This window comes from Macrosteles quadrilineatus, unplaced genomic scaffold, assembly GCF_028750875.1.
Source record: "Macrosteles quadrilineatus isolate MER2022 unplaced genomic scaffold, UCM_ALF_1.0 Scaffold_2__2_contigs__length_208266976, whole genome shotgun sequence".
Classification (NCBI taxonomy): Eukaryota; Metazoa; Arthropoda; class Insecta; order Hemiptera; family Cicadellidae; genus Macrosteles; species Macrosteles quadrilineatus.
The window spans coordinates 119,871,210-119,891,380 of NW_026542595.1; the positions used below are offsets into that span (position 1 = coordinate 119,871,210).

At 35.0% G+C, this 20,171-nt stretch overlaps 1 protein-coding gene across 3 annotated transcripts in view; it reads right to left on the bottom strand.

Annotated features, from left to right (window-relative positions):
- LOC128985729 (midasin-like) overlaps positions 1 to 20,171 on the bottom strand; it is a 180,362-nt gene that overhangs the window by 31,232 nt on the left and 128,959 nt on the right. For all 3 annotated transcript variants that reach the window (XM_054405543.1, XM_054405542.1, XM_054405544.1), the window contains 4 exons: positions 11,259 to 11,420; positions 10,236 to 10,408; positions 5,357 to 5,482; positions 4,368 to 4,573 (listed from right to left, as the gene is read on the bottom strand). In XM_054405543.1, coding sequence (XP_054261518.1) covers positions 4,368 to 4,573; positions 5,357 to 5,482; positions 10,236 to 10,408; positions 11,259 to 11,420 — 667 coding nt within the window. The remainder of the gene's footprint in view (positions 1 to 4,367; positions 4,574 to 5,356; positions 5,483 to 10,235; positions 10,409 to 11,258; positions 11,421 to 20,171) is intronic.

Genomic DNA, 20,171 nt, shown 5'->3' on the forward strand with positions numbered 1-20,171 from the left:
GAGAGGCAGTCCATCTCGGTCATGTTTAGTCGCTTGGTGTGTGACAGAATATTCTTTTTATATAGGTCTATATTTTTCCAAAAGAAGTCTTCAATGGTCTCTCCCGGCTTAAGAAGCTTGGCGGTGATCGGGGGTTTCCCTGTGTTCTTTGGTTTAGTTGATTTGTTTGGGGGAGATATAGTGCCCTTGAAAGTAGAGCAAACTCCTTTTGGAATTTTGATGGCCTTGGGTTTTTTAATATTTTGTTTTTTTGTTTGTTGTGGTTGACTTTGGTGTTCTGGTGCTTCTTTCCTCAACTTGCTTTTTGCTATTTGCAAGGAAACACTGAAATGGGTTTTCTTAGTAGTTGCCAATTTGTTTTTATTATATGAAACTCGTCTTGGTGTGTTAATTGGCTTGCAAGGAGTCTCCTTTTTCTCAGTTATTAGTTGCTGGGAATCTTCTACTGTTATTTTATCTTCTAATTTCTTCATTTTTGACTCCATATTATTCTGTTTTTCTTTTAGGGCCTTTAGTTCAAGTAGAATTAGTGTTTCTGTGTTTGATGCTTCTGGATTTTTGTTGTCTGAAACTGTGGTTTTGTTTGTGAGGTCCTTCGCCTCTGTAGTGGTTGTCTGTGTGCTTGTCTCTCTGAATGATTTTGTAGATTCTTCTCCGGTGTTTATTCTGCTGCATGTATTTTTTTGCCTAAGGCATTTAATTTCATTCTCCATGTCCTTTATTTTTGTGTTGAAGCTATTAAAAGTTTCTTCCCTGTCTTTGTCATAATCTTCAAATGTTTTTGTGAGAGTGTTTCTCAGGCTTACTTCCTTTTCCAATTGGTGTTCTAGTTCAGTTATTGTTTCGATTAGGTCGTTGTTTCTAATTAGAATAGTATTTTTCTCATCTTCTAGTTGTTCAATTTGAGCGTGGTAGTTCATGATGTCGATGGTTTGTATGTTTGTTAGTTTCTGGGCCAGACTCGAGTTTTGTTGAGTCAGGTTGAGTACTTCTTCTCTTAGTTTGCTATTTTGTGCTAGAAGTGCGTTTCCAACTTCTGCTGCAAGTGTTAGAGAAGTTTCTAAATCGGGATCTTCTGAGTTTTCTAGTTCTAGAATTTTGTTTTCTACCTCGCCCATTTTGTTACCCTGACTTTCAGAGGATATTTGATTTGGGGGTGTGGGAGTTTGGTCTTCTTTTAGTTGTAACGCTGGCTTTCCAGAGGTGAGGGAAAGATCACTACAATTGTTACACCTCCATAGGAAAATGTCTTCTTTAGAAAGGTTTTTTAATTGTTTTTCTGTGATATTGACACACCCACCATGAAACCAGGAGTTGCAGGGACCAGTACATTTTATACTGGAGTATTTTACACCGATGTTGCATTCACCACAGGGATATTTTGAAACTTTTTTGTTCTTCGACATAGTTCAGGTGTAAAATTGTATCAGTTTTGAAAAGTTTGGCTGGTTCTTTATGTCAGGAATCTTGAGGTTCAGGTTAAAAATTATATCAGTTTTGAAAAGTTTGGCTGGTTCTTTATGTCAGGGGTCTTGAAGTTCAGGTGTAAAATTGTATCAGTTTTGAAAAGTTTGGCTGGTTCTTTATGTCAGGAATCTTGAGGTTTAGGTTAAAAATTATAACAGTTTTGAAAAGTTTGGCTGGTTCTTTATGTCAGGAGTCTTGAGGTTCGAGTTAAAAATTGTATCAGTTTTGAAAAGTTTGGCTGGTTCTTTATGTCAGGAATCTTGAAGTTCAGGTGTAAAATTTTATCAGTTTTGAAAAGTTTGGCTGGTTCTTTATGTCAGGAATCTTAAAAAGTTTGGCTGGTTCTTTATGTCAGGAATCTTGAGGTTCAGGTTAAAAAATTATATCAGTTTTGAAAAGTTTGGCTGGTTCTTTATGTCAGGCTTAGAACTATTTAAATAAATAAATAAATTTATTTCTGTTGTCAAAAATTTGTGTAGAGTAATAAAGAATACAGTGTTGCACTGTATTACTGGTTGGTAGTAGGTTGTAGACACTGTTAGAAGTGGCAGTGTCTGTGGTCAGTTTGCTGAGCGTCCAGTCAGCAACTCTCAGTTCAAACACTCCCAGGCAGCAGGTGTCGTGTTGGAAGTGATGAATGTGTAAAGCTGTGAGTTGGCTGTGACGTCACTGCTTGGTTGTCAGTTTGATATATTTGCAGAGTTTAATTTAAAGAATTTGGGCACTTATGTAAAATTGAAACTTTTAAACTATGCAATGTTTACAAGATAACCATCTGCTCTATGAATTTTTGAGGTAAATGTTATTTTTGGTATTAAACTTGTATTAATAACTTACAGTCATGTTCATTGTTCAGTTAGTCATATTGGCTTTTCATGAGATTTTCTTGAGGGTCACTTAAAATCTTGATTGTCTTAAAATCACTTGATGAGTTGTTGTTTGTATGTGTGTTGTTTAATTAGTAATTTTGTTGTTTTTTACCACTAAACTACACTTTAGATATGGGAGCACTTTGCAGGTGATGCTAGATGTCCGCCATCTTGGTTTTCACTCCTATCACTATATTTGTTTGTTTTCACTATATTTGTTTATATCAAAGCTTGCTTACTCCGCTCAATTGGCGGACCTGAGGCCGCATGCCTAGTAATATAATAGATAAACGTGTTTTACAAGATTTTGTCGATTGCGGCTCGAAAATGCTACACGCCCAAAATATTGTTCAAATTATAATAGCAATTATATTGATCTGGTAGTGCTACGAGGTTTGTTTATGTATTAAAATAAAAGTTCAGAATCTCCTCTTTCCAACGGCATCAAAATTATCAGCTTCTAGATCATTTTCATTGCGTGGTAAGCGTTTAGAAAAAAAATGTCCGAAACGCCGTTAAATGGCGTTGGGCACCGAGCGCACACATCAGAACATCAGGCGCAAGGCAGTCCTAGGGTTAAAAGAATAAACAGGGTGTCCACTAGGCCAACCAGAAAAAATTCATGAGTAAAAAAAAAATCCAGGTAGTTCAGGTCGTACTTTTTATACTAAAATTTCCATCGTGCTTTGCACCAACTCCCGCAATGCTGTTTTAGCACTAACACAGCTCGCTATTTTAGTTATCGGAAAGAGCATTAAGGGGAAACAAATTATGATTGCTGTAATATTGCCTGACACAAGTATTCAATTTTTATATATTACTAATTAAATAATCCAAAAATTAAAAACTAATCCTTAAACCTGCTATTTATTAATAACTTCCTAAAAATAGTGATATGTCGATACCAAAATTTATCGAATCTCTGTACAGACACCTGAAAAATAGATTCTTAATACTGATCATAACAATTTTTCCAAATTTTCTGAAGGATTACTACACCAACCCCTGGCTTTATGTACTTTCATATAGTATAATTTTGGAGTAATGGGTTGTTTTCCAAGTAGCTTACAGAAATAATAATGCAGAAATTACAAAAATTGCACGTAGCCAATTTATGTTTTGAACCCTTCTAAACACATTAAATAAATACCACGTTAAAGGTAAATGAAGGAAGATATTACAAAAAAATATATAAAAAAACTTTCTAGAAGTGTGTCATTTTGAAATTTTTGGTCAGGCCAAACTCGAGGTTATATTGTAATCATCTAACACAGTCGTAGAGACACCATCATCATTTTCTGCAATAACTGAAAAATCCTGAATATCTCACTCAGTAACACAAACATCACCACTGTCTTCTGTGGTCTTGAAAAAATCCTGATATTGTTCAGCGGTAACGGAAACATTATAATCGTCTCCTGCAGTAAAGTTATCATAATCTTCCTCAATCATAGCTTAATTCAAATAATTTTCCGCGGTCATCATCGTCAAACAATATTGTTGGTTATCATCATCGTTTCCCGCAGTCACAGGAACATCGTCCTCGTCTCCCGCGGTCATGGAAACGTCATTGTCTTCACCCGCGATAACGGAAACGTCATCGTCGTCTCCCGCGGTCAAGGAAACGTCATCGTCCCCATGCGCGATCGCGGCAAAATCACTAACATATCCCGCGGCCGTTTGGACATCATCATCGTCTCACGCAGTCACGGAAATGTCATCGTCTGCATGCGCAATCATGCATGCAATCATGTCATCGTCGTCTCCCGCGGTCACGGAAAAGTCGTCATCGTCTCCCGCGGTTACGGATACGGGGATAGGTCATCGTTGTCTCCTGTGGTCACGGAAACGGCATCGTCGTCTCCCGCGGTAATGGGAACGTCATCGTCGTCTCCCGCGGTCGCGGCAAAAAATTCCCGGTTAAATACAAAATTCACGCATAATTCCCAGTTTTCGCGGTCGGTGGACACCCTGATAAAAGATTTTTTTGTATCGAATTAAGCAATGCAAATGTTACTGGATATTACTTACCTCATCAAGTAATATCCAGTGCCCATGTTTCAGTGCTCTTAGAAACGGTCCGTCTCGCCATTCAAAGCTTCCCCCCTCCGCTCCTTCAAGAGGGAGATCTGCCCCAAACAGATCCGACACATCCGTCTGATCTGACAGGTTGATCCTTGTGAGAGAGTGGCCAGCTGCCCTAGCTAGTGCTGCTACTATGCTAGTCTTACCAACACCTGCATGGTAATAATAATTACTAGTGGCATGTAGGGACATATGTCCCTAAAAATCTCAAAAAAAAGTTATTATAATATAATTGAACAAACTACGAATCAAATTATTTATTTGGCAAGATGGATATCTTTGTACACCATATCTTTGTGTAAAAATGTCTCTCTGTTTGCTTTATACACATTGACTGTTTACAATTAACATATGTTCGTCTTCTCACTTTTAATTTCTGACAACAGCTGGAGTTTCATAACAATGTTTGTTTCCCATGTTAATCTTATGGAGAATGAAAAAATTTTAAAGGGCCTCTTAGCCTCAGTCTCTAATTATTTCCCTAAAAAGAAACTTTCCTGCACAACTTCACGTTACGCTCTTTCCAATGACACCAAAAACATGTCAATCGGGTAGTTTCGGAGGATTATGTCACAAAAAACCTGCTTGCGTATTAAATAAGTAATAATAAAGATCTAGATATTTTTAAATTATTGTTGTGCATTTTTAATGATTGTTTAATTTTATATTATTGTTGTATTTACTGTTTATATTTTTACTTTGTAAAGTCTATCATTGTTTTTTTTTCAATGTGATTTTATAATGAGATTTATTCATGCTCAAATTAAATTGAGATAACTATACATGGGGTTTAAAAAGTAATGAAAGAATTTAGAAATATTAGTTTCACTCTTTATCCTACCAACTAGTATAATTTGGATTGAGTGATGATGACTGGCATAGAGCCTAGCGTTCTAGGGTGGAAATTTGGGAGATGGAAGAGAATGTTCACAAACCAGGGCTGCCTTCTAGGAGAACTGCTCGTCCAGGCAGTTGTAGTGCTCTTAGCAGTCTGGAGGTGTTGAGACTGGTGGTTTTGGCATTGAATGTGAAATCTTCCTGTTCTGACCTCACGTTCTCACCTATTGACATTAATTTAAGTTTTAACTTTGACCATTATCTAACAAACTAGACATTCTATCCCCATATAAAGTTGTCACCAGTTTTTTAATCAAAATGAATGTTGAGTTAAGCCACCGACCTGTTAAAAATATGATTCGCTGATGATAATTATTTTTTTCTGTCGAATACACAATTTGTTTAGTCAAGTTATTGATAGGACAACTTACTGTAAGCTATAGCATATTATAAACCAGAATATAGCAGCACTAAACAAAAGTGCTAAGAGACACTCAGTATTGCCAAATGGAGCAAAAAAATCACAAGCAAAGTTTTTTTTTTTTTTTTTTTTTGTCCTAAGGACGCTAGGCACGAGCCTGGGATTGTTTTTCACATTACTTCAGGCTAGACCTAGGGGTTGCGGCATTATCACTTAGATAAAATCCATTGGTGACTTGGCGGGGATCGAACCCGGGACCTCAGGGACTGAAGTCCCGCGCTCTAACCACTACGCCAGCTCGCTCCCCACAAGCAAAGTACATGGATACACAATTAAAAATTCCATAAAAAGGGGTGAAGCAAAATTTTGAGGTTAGGTTCTTTCCACAATGCTTAACATAATCGTTATCTTCTTCCATCTCACCCTTCTAAGCCAAAACTCCACAACCCACTGTTCAAAATGCACTGACACAGTAAAATAAATGGCCAATCCAAAAACGAATTGTACTAGAAGGACACATAAAAGAAAACAGCACTATATAGGGAGACAATAACAACATTCACCGCTCACAACAAAACAATGTTAGTGAGGGGAGGACAGTGATAAATTTATAGTATGTCAGGTGGAGTGCTAATGCTCAGCAACACACCCAGCCTTATAAATCTATTCACAGTTGCTGGTAGAGACATAAAACGAGCCCTCTATCAGCTAGAAACCCACCCAACCTTATAAATCTCCTCAGAGTTGCTGTTAGAGTCATAGAACGGCCCTCTATCAGCAAGCAACAAACCCAGCTTTACAAATCTCCTTAAAGCTGTTGTTAGGGACATAGAACGATCGCTCTATCCACTAGCAACAAACTCAGCCTTATAAATCTCCTCAGAGTTGCTGTTAGAGACATAAAACGAGCCCTCTATCAGCTAGCAACACCCAGCCTTATAAATCTCCTCAGAGTTGCTGTTAGAGACATATGACGATCCCTCTCTCAACTAGCAACACACCCAGCCTTATAGATCTCCTCAGAGTTGCTTTTAGAGACATAGAACGATCCCTCTATCAGCTAGCAACAAACCCAGCCTTACAAATCTCCTTAAAGCTGTTGTTAGGGACATAGAACGATTTCTCTATCCACTAGCAACAAACTCAGCCTTATTGTTCTCCTCAGAGTTGCTGTTAGAAAAATTGAACGAGCTCTCTATCAGCTAGCAACACACCCAGCCTTATAAATCTCCTCAGAGTTGCTGTGAGAGACATAGAACGCGCCCTCTATCAGCTAGCAACAAACCTAGCCTTACAAATCTCCTTAAAGCTGTTGTTAGGGACATAGAACGATTTCTCTATCCACTAGCAACAAACTCAGCCTTATTGTTCTCCTCAGAGTTGCTGTTAGAAAAATTGAACGAGCTCTCTATCAGCTAGCAACACACCCAGCCTTATAAATCTCCTCAGAGTTGCTGTGAGAGACATAGAACGAGCCCTCTATCAGCTAGCAACACACCCAGCCTTATAAATCTCCTCAGAGTTGCTGTTAGAGACATAAAACGAGCCCTCTATCAGTTAGCAACACACCCAACCTTATAAATCCTCAGAGTTGCTGTTAGTCATAGAACGAGCCCTCTATCAGCTAGCTACACACCCAGCCTTATAAATCTCCTCAGAGTTGCTGTTAGAGACATAAAACGACCGCTCTATCAGCTGGCAACATACCCATCCTTATAAATCTCTTCAGAGTTGCTGGTAGGGACATAGAACGATCCCTCTATCAGCTGGCAACAAACCCAGCCTTATAGTCTCCTCAGAGTTGCTGTTAGAGACATATAACTATCCCTCTCTCAACTAGCAACACACCCAGCCTTATAAATCTCTTCAGAGTTGCTGTTAGAGACATAGAACGAGTCCTCAATCAGCTAGCAACACACCCAGCCTTATAAATCTCCTCAGAGTTGCTGTTAGAGACATATAAGGATCCCTCTCTCTCATCTAGCAATACACCCAGCCTTATAGATCTCCTAAGAGTTGCTTTTAGAGACATAGAACAATCCCTCTTTCAGCTAACAACAAACCCAGCCTTACAAATCTCCTTAAAGCTGTTGTTAGGGACAAAGAACGATCGCTCTATCCACTAGCAAAAAACTCAGCCTTATTAATCTCCTCAGAAATGCTGGTAGAAAAATTGAACAATCCCTCTATCCGCTAGCAACAAACTCAGCCTTATATTAATCTCAATCAGTTCCGTCGTGTCCGCCGTGCTACCTGCGTCAGTGTGTCTCTTATAAAATGTAGCCGGCTACTTTCTTTAAATGTGCTTTGTGTCGTAAATGTGTGAACTTTATGTGTCGACATGTGTTTGTACCTCATAACGAAGACTTCTGTCGGATTTTGGACCAATCAATTTGATGAAAATGGGTTTGAAAATGGGTAATTTCTGACCCGAAACTAGTCACCCTTTGACTATTTTAGGACTGACGACGGAATAAAAAAGGTACGTAACCTATCATATCAGCTTTACTTTTGTTACTTGTTTGTTTTGACCCATAATTATTGCTGTAGTGTCGTCTGCAAAAAGGTAAAGTGGAATATTAATGTTGATTGGCAAATCATTAATGTACAACAGAAACAATACTGGCCCTAAAATAGATCCCTGCGGCACCCCACAGACAACCTCCCTCCAAGTTGAGAAGTGAGCAATTCTGTCATCATCGAACATTTTAACTCTTTGGAATCGTTTTGTCAGATAAGATTCAAACAGGTCATGTGCTATGCCACTAAATCCATAATAACTCATTTTGGATAGCAGCAGTTCGTGGCTGACACAATCAAAAGCCTTGGACAAGTCACAGAAAACTCCAAATGTTGTCTGCGATTCATCCAAGGCCCTCAACAAGTCACTCACCAGCTCAAATACTGCCATCTGGGTTGATCTTCCCTGTCTAAAACCGAATTGTTTTTCGTTAATAAGATTATACTTTTCTAAATGAGTAACCATTTGATTTAATATGATCTTCTCCAAAATTTTAGAAAATGATGGAAGCAGTGCTACTGGTCTATAGTTATCTAAACTTCTCTTACAGTTTTTCTTATAAATTGGAAAAATGTTGGAAAATTTTAGTTTGTCAGGAAAAACTCCAGTATGTAATACAATATTTGAGATGTGCACCAATGGATTCAAAATGATACTACTAATTTCTTTAATTAATGAAACTGGGATTTCATCCCATCCAGATGACTGTTTAGCCGACAAGCCTGCTATAGTCTTAATCATATCTCTTTTTGTGATTGGACTAAATGAAAAAGTTAAGCTTTGTATCTTTGCATTATTTATGTAATTTATTGCATCCTGAACTGAACCCCCTGAATGGCCTGATAAAACTAAGATTCCCGATAATCTTAAGCCATACTTCACAGTTCGGGATGAAATAACAAGAGAAACTACGATAGACGCTATGCTACAAGAGAACTTCCATCGCTGCATGTAGGTCAAAAAGTATGGATCCAAGACTTAAAAAGAGAGGGGATTATTATCAGCTTAGGACAAGAACCAAGGTCATACTGGGTTAAGACAGGAAACACTACGTTGAGAAGGAATCGACACCACCTTTTGCCTTACAAAGGTAATACAAGCAAACAGAGCAATCCTATTCCTTTATCCATCAAAGATACAATGCCAGATACTCTTCCATTTACTACTGTTACTCAAACCAACTCGTCCCTATCAAATACTACTGAAAAAGGAACTACTACTCCATCTAGAACACCCCAAGATTACAGTAAATCTTTTTCACGATCAACAATTCCCAATCAAGAAGCTGCAATTAAAAAATCATCAAGAGGCAGAATTATAAGACCAACCAAACGATTTCCTGAATAAACTTTGAAAAAAAAACTCAAAGGGAAAGATGTTCAACCTCTATGGTTATTTAATTATTATTTAACCATATGTTTTTATTTACTTTCTTTAATAATATTGTCTTGTATTTGTGTCTTGATTAAAAACAGTTTAGTTTCTTTTGATCTTTTAATTTTTATCTAATTAAGAAATAGAACAGAAATAGAATTTTCTCTCTCCAGGCTAGCATCATACCCAGCCAAATAAATCTCAGAGTTGCTGGTAGAGACATACAGCGTCCCCTCTCTGGACTAGCAACACACCCAGCTTAAAAAACTACCTTTAGAATAAACTTTCTAAACAGATTATTGCATGTGATTTTTTATAAATCTACAGAGACAAACAGTAAAAACTCGTAATGGTTAGATTGCTTGATGATAAAAACTCAATCAGGCTTGAACGTAAATATTTTACTATCACTTATAAAATATACAGTCCTATATTTAGTTTTAATATAAGAAATTATTATTTAAATATAACAAATCTTGTTTTATTGCGTTTGTAACAGAAACCAATTAAACCCTACAATGTGGCAACAATGTTTTGATCAAGTATCACCTGATTCAGTAATACATTTTATTACCGCTTAGCCGCTTAGCTTATAAAAGAAAAAAGGTCAGCTTAAAAAAAAGTAGGTACATATAGTTTTTCAAACATACTTTGTACTTACCAACAGGTATAAAAAATGGAGGTATTCCAAAGTGTGTATGAGTGGAAACTGCCAGTGGAATTTTCTCAGTAATGAAAATATCTTTGATTTCTGGATGAAAAATTGAAGTTTTCTCGACTTGTCCAACCAGGAAGTCCAAACAAGATCTTCGTAACTTTGGCACCAACTCAGCCCTGTGTGTTTAAAAAGATTTTATCAGAGTTTTATCTGGTTATTCAATATAAAAATCTGTATTAGGTTAAGGACTGTGTTACAAATTAACAAAATACTTATATGGGAATTTTATTGTTTTTCAGGAGCTCTTCTTAAATAAACCCAATCTCATCCACAAACAGGAATAAACTTCCTGAAATTCTTGGTGTGAAAATTGCTATTCAGATTAAGTACAGTACTAACTAGTTACTACATTTCACACAGTTAATACTAACAATTTAGTAATTGATTTAACGGCATTGACTAACTAAATATTTGATTTACATTATAATTTATAATATACACTAACATAAAGGTTTGCTGAATGAGGTTGCTTAACTAGCAAATCAGGCTGGTAAAGGTTCGGCTACACCAAAAAGGAAAGGAAATGGGTGGGACAAAAATGAAAAGGAAAGAAAATGTCACAGATAGGAAACTGTCAGGAACAATTTCTTGCAAGAGCGTAAGCACACTGTACTGGCAGCCAAACAATTTTTGACTTACCACACATCCAGCCAGAAAGTTCCTACTATTTTCTTACCTTCTTGGTGTAGCCCAAGAGAAAGGTGTGCCATGGCTAGACAATCTTTTATTAAATGTTCTTTTGAAAACCCACCAGATTCTGGAGTGTCGTGTCTAATATTCCATTTGATAACACTGAATCTTTCCTGTGTAGCCCAAGTATAAACCAGACTTTGAAGGTTCAACCACTACTGTTACCATAGACTAGCACATGTAACTTACACTCTCAAAGTAATCACATTTTACTGCTAAGATCAGTATATGGTGACAAGCAGATGAGTTTCAGGTACTTAAATTCATTTTACACACCTGTCAACTACCCCAGAGGTGGAACCCGAACCCAGGCCATCGACCAATGTAAGACAAGCTCCATGTATGTAGGCAGAGGATACGTCTAAGGCAGAATCCTCCGCTGTTACTGTGTTGATAAAGCTTACCCAAGTCAGCACATCCCTTACACTTACAGTCACCCTACAACAGTAAATGTTTATCTGTAAAAAGATTTAGCAAAGAAAACACATTTCCCATATAGAGCCATTGATACTCAAGTCTGGGACACTGATTGAAGTTCGACAACTCTAAAACAAAAGTTTTTTTTAGACAACTGTAGGTACCAAGACTCAGGACTGAAATCAACTCTTCTGTCTTTAGCAGTAAATACTGTCATGTGGAGTGAACATGAAGGTAAAACCACATTTGTAAAAAAACAAACATATTAATTAGTTTAATTTTAACTAACTTTGCCTTTCAAAAACAATGTAACGCTCACACAGAGTAGAGCGTCAATTATTGGAATACCAGTTATCCAGAATACCAGTTATACAGATTACCGGTTATCCATACTAGTGATGTGTCGAATCCAAATCTAGAATCTCGAATCCATTGAATCTTTAGGAAATATTCGGATTCAAGATTCGGTCAACGAGATTCGACTTTCAAATCCTTCGAACTTCGACCCGAATAAGAATCGGCGTTAGTCAAAACACCCGCCGATGCGACGACGTGATGGGACTGTTCAAGGTCAGTTTGAGACACAGTCGTTTGCCCGTGCAATTGCATAATATTTTGAAACAGCAAACTATTTGTGGTGAACGAAAACATAAGATTTTATATGTCCACTATTTCAAAGTTAAAACTCAAGATAAGATCAAATAATTTAATTTAAATCTCAGATTTTGTCTTGTAATCTGTAATAATAAAAACACAGTTGAATATATTAGGTACGCCTGTTAACAACATTACAATTTACTAAAAACAATCATAATACAAAATCATACAAAAGAATTAATATAATTGGCTTTAATATAAATTGGAATTAATATAATTCCAATTTAAATTTAGGCCAATGACCTAAATATCATGATTGTGCAATGTTGTATTTTGATGTTATAAATGCAAATCATGGCATTAATTTGAATATATTTGTAGTTAATTCAAATTATATTTTTGATGATTCAAAGTTTCTACACGGAAAAAGAGAATCTGAAGTCAACCGGGCAAAGGATTCCCGAAAATACAACTTTTATCATATCATTGTCCTACTATTAGAATCCCCCCAAGGCAGCCCTCTAGTCTAAATATAGTAGTCCAGGAGCTGAGGGGGTTTGAGCATGCATAAAAGTAGTACGCAATGTTATTGCTGATTATTGTAATATGGACTGTGGTGATCAAAATTACGTATGTCGCCTACTTCAAAAGTGGTCGATAAGGTGGGGGGGAGGGGGCAAACATGGCGGTTTGCGCTATGCGTTCGTTCGAAAACCGTAAAAGATAGAACATCGGTTAAAACGTCGTTGTAATTCTAAAAATATGGACAACAATAATGGTTATTGGATCCGAGGTCGTATCTCTATAAATAAACAAGTTATTGTATAAAATATGTAAAAATGGACTTTTCGTGTAGTTTTTTTTTACCGAAAGTAGAATTAATTTGTGATTGTCGCAAAGAAATAACATCAAATATCTTTGCTGATAGTTGTAATATGGACTGTGGTGATAAAAAATGCGCATGTCGCCTACTTTTCAGGTGGTCGAGAACTTGGGGGGAGGGGGGCAAAGATGGCGGAACGCGCTATGCATCGAAACGACTGTAGCTCGAGAACGGTACGAGATAGGACATCGGTTAAAACAAAGTTTTAATCCAAAATATATTACCAATAGAAAAGTCCATTGGGTAAAAAGTTGTATCTTAACTAATAAAAAAGTTATAACGATAATAAGTTGAACAAAATCTACATCGTACAGCTATTTTTTTCGAAAATCGTATAGATTGTTGATAAATAATAGTGTAATTACTTAATTACTCGGCTAAATATTAACTAGATGCATTTTCTTATAATAAAAAAAAATATTATTACGAATACATTTGGTTTAAAATGTAAAACATGGCCTCAAAACGCCTTGGGGTTCGTCTTATAGGTTGCGTCATAATTGCTGCGCAGTGCTGCTGATATCGGCACAACTGTTAATCCCCCTAAAGTTCGTTACCTTCCAACTCAGTGATATCGGGGTTGTGAAAGTGTACTGTTTAATACTACTGACATTTATTGTGTTTTATTTATACAAACAACATTCTTTTATAAATTTTAATAGTTATTTAAATATTTTAAATTTTAATACATTTTATTTTAAGTTGCTTACGTTTTTTTTTTATTGTGTGTGGCTGGCTTTTTATATAAGTTTGTTCCTAGTGACTAGTGGATTAGGCAATTTTAAAGCAGAATTTCATCAACTTACAAAAGTTGCATATAACTATTTCATCGACTAAAGGTATGTGACTATTACTATTGTACGTGTACAAAAGGTGCTGTATTTAGTTCATTTTCAACACCCTAATGTGGTTACAGTCTGAATACTTCGTGATATATTTCTTGACATGGCATTCGTAGTGACCTATAAAAAAAAGAAAAAAGATTTTGATTTTAAGTTATGCTTGATTTGTCAAGAGAGTGAAGAGGTTTTGGTTGCAAACCCCAAAGCCCAAAGTTTAACCCGAATTAAACTAGCTAGCATTCGTCAAAAGGACATTATTTCTCTTGTTTTGGACAATTTTGAGGAGGATCAATCGATGTACAAGTACCATCGAATTACAGGTGCTAAGAGAAATTAAAAAAGGTACCTATTTAAATTCAACAAATAATATGAACAACCAGTGTAATTGTTATGGATACGAGTAGAATGAAGAGATTTACCGTATTTTTTATTATAAGGTATTTACTTTTGTAGTAATGTTTTTTTTTATTTTATATAACTGTATTGCATAAGAATCTGTTACATAATCATATTGTAATAACCTACAACATTATAATAATTAAAATTGGATTTGTAGTGGTAGTCTGTATTATGCGTTTGATTGCGGCGAAAACCCAAGTATTATATGTAGTTTGGAGGCTGTGTTTTACATTTTAAACCAAATGTATTCGTAATAATATATTTTTTTCTTATAAGAAAATGCATCTAGTTAATATTTAGCCGAGTAATTAAGTAATTACACTATTATTTATCAACAATCCATACGATTTTCGAAAAAAATAGCTGTACGATGTAGATTTTGTTAAACTTATTATCATTATAACTTTTTTATTAGTTAAGATACAACTTTTTACCCAATGGACTTTTCTATTGGTAATATATTTTGGATTAAAACTACGTTTTAACCGATGTCCTATCTCGTACCGTTCTCGAGCTACAGTCGTTTCGATGCATAGCGCGTTCCGCCATCTTTGCCCCCCTCCCCCCAAGTTCTCGACCACCTGAAAAGTAGGTGACATGCGTATTTTTTATCACCACAGTCCATATTACAACTATCATCAAAGATATTTGATGTTACTTCTTTGCGACAATCACAAATTAATTCTACTTTCGGTAAAAAAAACTACACGAAAAGTCCATTTTTACATATTTTATACAATAACTTGTTTATTTATAGAGATACGACCTCGGACCCAATCACCCTTATTGTTGTCCATATTTTTAGAATTACAACGACGTTTTAACCAATGTTCTATCTTTTACCGTTTTAGAACTATCAGCGTTTTAACGCATAGCGCAAACCGCCATGTTTGCCCCCTCCCCCCCACCTTATCGACCACTTTTGAAATAGGCGACATACGTAATTTTGATCACCACAGTCCATATTACAATAATCAGCAATAACATTGCGTACTACTTTTATGCATGCTCAAACCCCCTCAGCTCCTGGACTATAGCTTCAAGGTTGCACCCTTCCCTCCCCCCCTTCACAATTCCCTGTGGCCCGCTCGTTTCGAGGTCATTGTCCAACCCCTCTCACCATTCTATTGTTTTGCCTTTCCAGTATTATTATTCTGAGTTTTTCTTTAAACATTAAATAAAATAAATCATGGAAGTCGTTTAAAGGAATAAAAGTGATAAAACTTTAATGAACTAAACTACTGACTCAAAGACTTGCCTACAACTATTATTGTCTTAATGGTTTTGGGACTGCTGATGGGTTTTTTATTGCCCCATTACCCTAGTAATAAATTATGAAAATCCTAAACAAACATCTGATAAACCTTTTTATGTGCTCTTACCAATACAGAGAATTGAAAGTAACTAATTGTTATAGTCTGTACTGAACAGAAAATGTACTGAGGAAAATACTGTACCGTACCCGACTTTAACAGTGCACCGCAGACCCCTAATATTTGACTCTACTTTCTTGTCTCGTTATCGTACAGAGTGTATGCAATTTGAGCATCGTATTGAAAACAGGTGGTGAGTCGAGGGTCTTTGACCTTGATAATGCCTGAGCCTTGCTGGAGTGGAGACAATGGTTTATGGTTTGTTTACATCCTATCCTACTACCCTCCTTTATTTACTTCCACTGGAAAAAAATGTACTTTGAGCGTATGGCCTCGGCTGGTGCGTCCTAGGACTGTTTTGGCACTTGCGTAATTGCTGACTGAGTGTGTGAGACTTTTTGATAGACATTTTGTTTTTGTTTTATCAAAAATGTCTTGATATTGTGTAAATAATGTGTTAAATTGTGTATTCTATTTTATTTTTATGTTTATAATTATGTATGCAGGTTAAGTGTAAGAAAGGGCCATGTTGCCCTAAATTTGCCTGTTGAAATAAAGGATTTTTATTTCATTTTCATTTCATTTCCTTTATTTACTTCCATGACTTAAACACGCTGCCAGTCTATTATATTCTTTGGTCGCTGGTATTACCACAGATTATGATAATTTTCTCAAATTGTAAAGTAAAGTTAATATTTCTGGTACTTTAATTTAATGTTGATTGATCCATTTTGAAAGGAATTGTTTAATGTTTTACAATACTTTTGAGTGTCATGTCATGAAAAGTAATACAGTTTTCACATTAGACTCTTGACCAAAGAGGATGTTTTGAACAGTTTAAGTTCCTTCATTGTGTATTGTTCCTACTTTTGTTTGTTTAGTTGAGTTGTTATTGACTATTAATTGCTGAATATTTTGCCTTAATTAGATAACTATCCCTTGCACAAATTAAATAAAGAATTCATTAAGGACTTAGGATTTGTTAATTTTGTGTTTTGTTCAAGTTTTTATTTGTTAATTTTAATTTGTCTCCCCAGCTTGTAAAGCCAGCTATTAAATTTCAATTTTTTTAAATAATATTTTTGGCATTATTTAATTTTCTACACCTTGATTATTTACATAATTTGTATTGGCAAGATTGGTATTGGTATACTTGACATTTCATTGTGTGAACTTAAATTGTAATAATTTTCTTAATAGGGCACAAAAAGATTCAATTTAAAAAAAAAAATCAAAAAGATTCGAGATTCGAGGTTTGATTTTTTAAGATTTTTGAGATTCGAAATTTCCGGATTCGACCATCACTAATCCATAAATTTTTTAGTAAAAATTAAAAATAATTTATCATCCTCCTAAAGTGTTATCCTATTTGGTGAACCCATGACTCTTCCTGGCAACACTAAACAATGCCATTTTGATAAGATTTTTGTTCAGTAACCTTACAACCTACAACGGATATTTAAAGTTTTTGCCAGTTTTATAATTAAAATAAGCCACAGACAGTGTGCCGATGTAAAACACTGAACAGTGAGTGTAAGTGATAGGACAAATTATTATAGCTATAGCACCTTATAGGTCACCATTTGTATCTCAGAAACTGTTAGATTTAGAGAAAACTTTAAATGGGGAACTATTTTCTTTCATATTATTCATTCTGATAGTCCCTGGACTACCCCCCATTTTATTTCAAACCCATTTTATTTCATCAAAGAATTTTTAAATTGTAATCTCGAAACGACCATTTGAATTCCAGATACAACCTAGTTTTACTCTGACGTAACCTTCTAAGATTTTGTGATTTTTTAAAGTTATAGCACTCATTTTTAGTGTTACTATATCAATCCTTTGTGATTGATTTTAATTATTTAGTTTATAACTTTTTATTTATGTTAGTTTAATGACGCTATTCAAGACATATTGTCTAAACTTTGTTAATAAAGAATATTTGATTGATTGATTAGGCTTACCTCCGTCAGCAGTCCAAAGTTTTGGACTACTGACGGAGGTAAGCCTATAAAGTTTGGGCTTTAAATAAATGATCCTGGCTAATGAAACAGCTAATCTTAGTCAGTAACAAAGCTACACAGATCATCTCACACCATTCTACACTCATCCTTCACTCATATTTGGGTTAAAATTAGGGATGGACGAGATTGGATTTTTAGTTCGAGACGAGATTTTTTATTTCTCATAAAATTTCGAGACGAGATCGAGACGAGATTTCTCTTCTCATACACAACGGGAAATGCACGTTCGAAATTTTTACCTGATTTTGTAACATTGTTAGATGACTGTTTAAATACTAAAATAATGATAATAGGCAAGAATATTTACAATCTTTCATTAAATAACATCAGCATAACATTTTTTTATTAATCACGCCTAACTTATTAAAAATGCCTACAATTAGGAAACATGGTGATATCAGTTAGGATAGAGTTCAACTTATCCTAAAATAAAATAAATCATAAAATAAAAGCAATATTAATTTTTATAAAATAGTTACTTGTTTTGACTTTTTTATAGTAATAAAACATTCCTCACACTGCTTACACTTAACAAAACTTCTCAAATGTTATTAAAGTAATATTATTAAAATAATGAAAGTAATATTTACATTAAAATAATGAAAGTAATATTTACATTAAAAGAATTAAAGTAATATTTACATTAAAAGAATTAATTAAATAAGAACGCCTTCGAAAAGGAAACGCAACTACAACACGCTCCTGTATTGCGGGTATTGCATTGACTTTCTGCAGGCGTTTTTAATTTTTTTTTTTTTTTTTTTTTTTTTATTCTCGTCTCGATAAAAATCTCGGCCAAAAAGTAATCTCGTCTCGTGTAACGAGATTGAAAATTTCCCGAAAATTTCCCGAAATTTCGAGACTTGACCATCCCTAGTTAAAATACGCACCTAAGAGGCGTTCCCATCTTAATGATTGATTATTGATTATTATTGATTTCTTTCTACATAAAAAATAGGTACTTTGGTATTGTACTGATCACACTAAATTGGGTAAGGTTACCAAAAACATCTAGGTCCTAACCTATTAGGATAAAATAACAAAATAGGTTAGGTTAAAGCACAATTCCAAGAATATAAATTGTTTAAAATTGTTCTCAATGTGAAGATAAGGAAAATGTCTTGAAAGCAGAAATGTGACCTACTGGTATTTTAGTAAGTGGCTACTAGGCCCTATTTATCAAAACACTACCAGAATAGAAACTAATTTTTTAGGCAAGAGAGTGAATCAAATCCGAATGGACTATGACTTCACTGCGGCAACACATCATCAGTGCCATATGGTGGCTAGCCTAAATGTTCAGTTCCTAAGGATAAAATTTTACCTAGTGACATCATTTGCCAACTCATGTGATATAGACCTGCTCTAGGGATGGACGAGATTGGATGTTTAGTTAGAGACGAGACGAGACGAGGTTTTTTATTTCTCATAAAATTTCAAGACGAGATCGAGACGGGATTTCCCTTCTCATACACAATGGGAAATGCACGTTCAAAATTTTTACCTGATTTTGTAACATTGTTAGATGACTGTTTAAATACAAAAATAATGATAATAGGCAAGCATATTTACAATCTTTTATTAAAAAACATCAGCATAACATTTTTTTATTAATCACGCCTAACTTATTAAAAATGCCTACGATTAGGAAACATAGTGATATCAGTTAGGATAGAGTTAAACTTATCCTAAAATAAAATAAATCATAAAATAAAAGCAATATTAATTTTTATAAAATAGTTAGGTACTTGTTTTGACTTTTTATAGTAATAAAACAATCCTCACACTGCTTACACTTAACAAAACTTCTCAAATGTTATTAAAGTAATATTATTAAAATAATAAAAGTAATATTTACATTTAAAGAATTAATTCAATAAGAACGCCTTCGCAATGGAAACGCAACTACAACACGCTCCTGTATTGCGGGTATTGCATTGACTTTCTGCAGGAGTTTTTAATTTTTTTTTTTTTAATTCTCGTCTCGATAAAAATCTCGGCCAAAAAGAAATCTCATCTCGTGTAACGAGATTTAAAATTTCCCGAAATTTCGAGACTTTACCATCCCTAACCTGCTCTATGTATGTGATCACCGGTTAGGGGAAGAAGAAACTGACTTCTATAATCTATAATGAAATAAATTAACTAACCCTGGTCCCTGGCTAACTCTTGGTGTAGAAATGTGCACAAAAATGGCGGTGTGGCCAAATCTAAAGTTTTAGATCTTTCCGCATTTTGTTTGGAATTAGACTTTGAAGTAACTGGAGTAAGACTCCTTGAATTTGACATTTTATAGTCTTATCTGTACACAACTTCCGTTACTGTAATTTATCATTTACCTTAAAAAGATTAATAGAAAAAAAAATACTGTACTAAATAAAATTTGTTGTGAAAAAGAGGATAGTTGCTGACCTCCTGCTGATGGACGCTGCTGATTTTATGAGACTTCACTAAGTTAACAATTTTAATAAGCCTATACCAAAACAATTGTTATTATTATTGATTTGTATTAAATAAAATTGAGTTTATTATACATATTATGATGTGTCTTTGTCTTTATTTCCACTTTTATATTGTTGGTTTGGGACTAAAACAATGCATTCAGGCAAATCGATGCATCCAGTATTTCAATGCATGCTGAATTGAATATA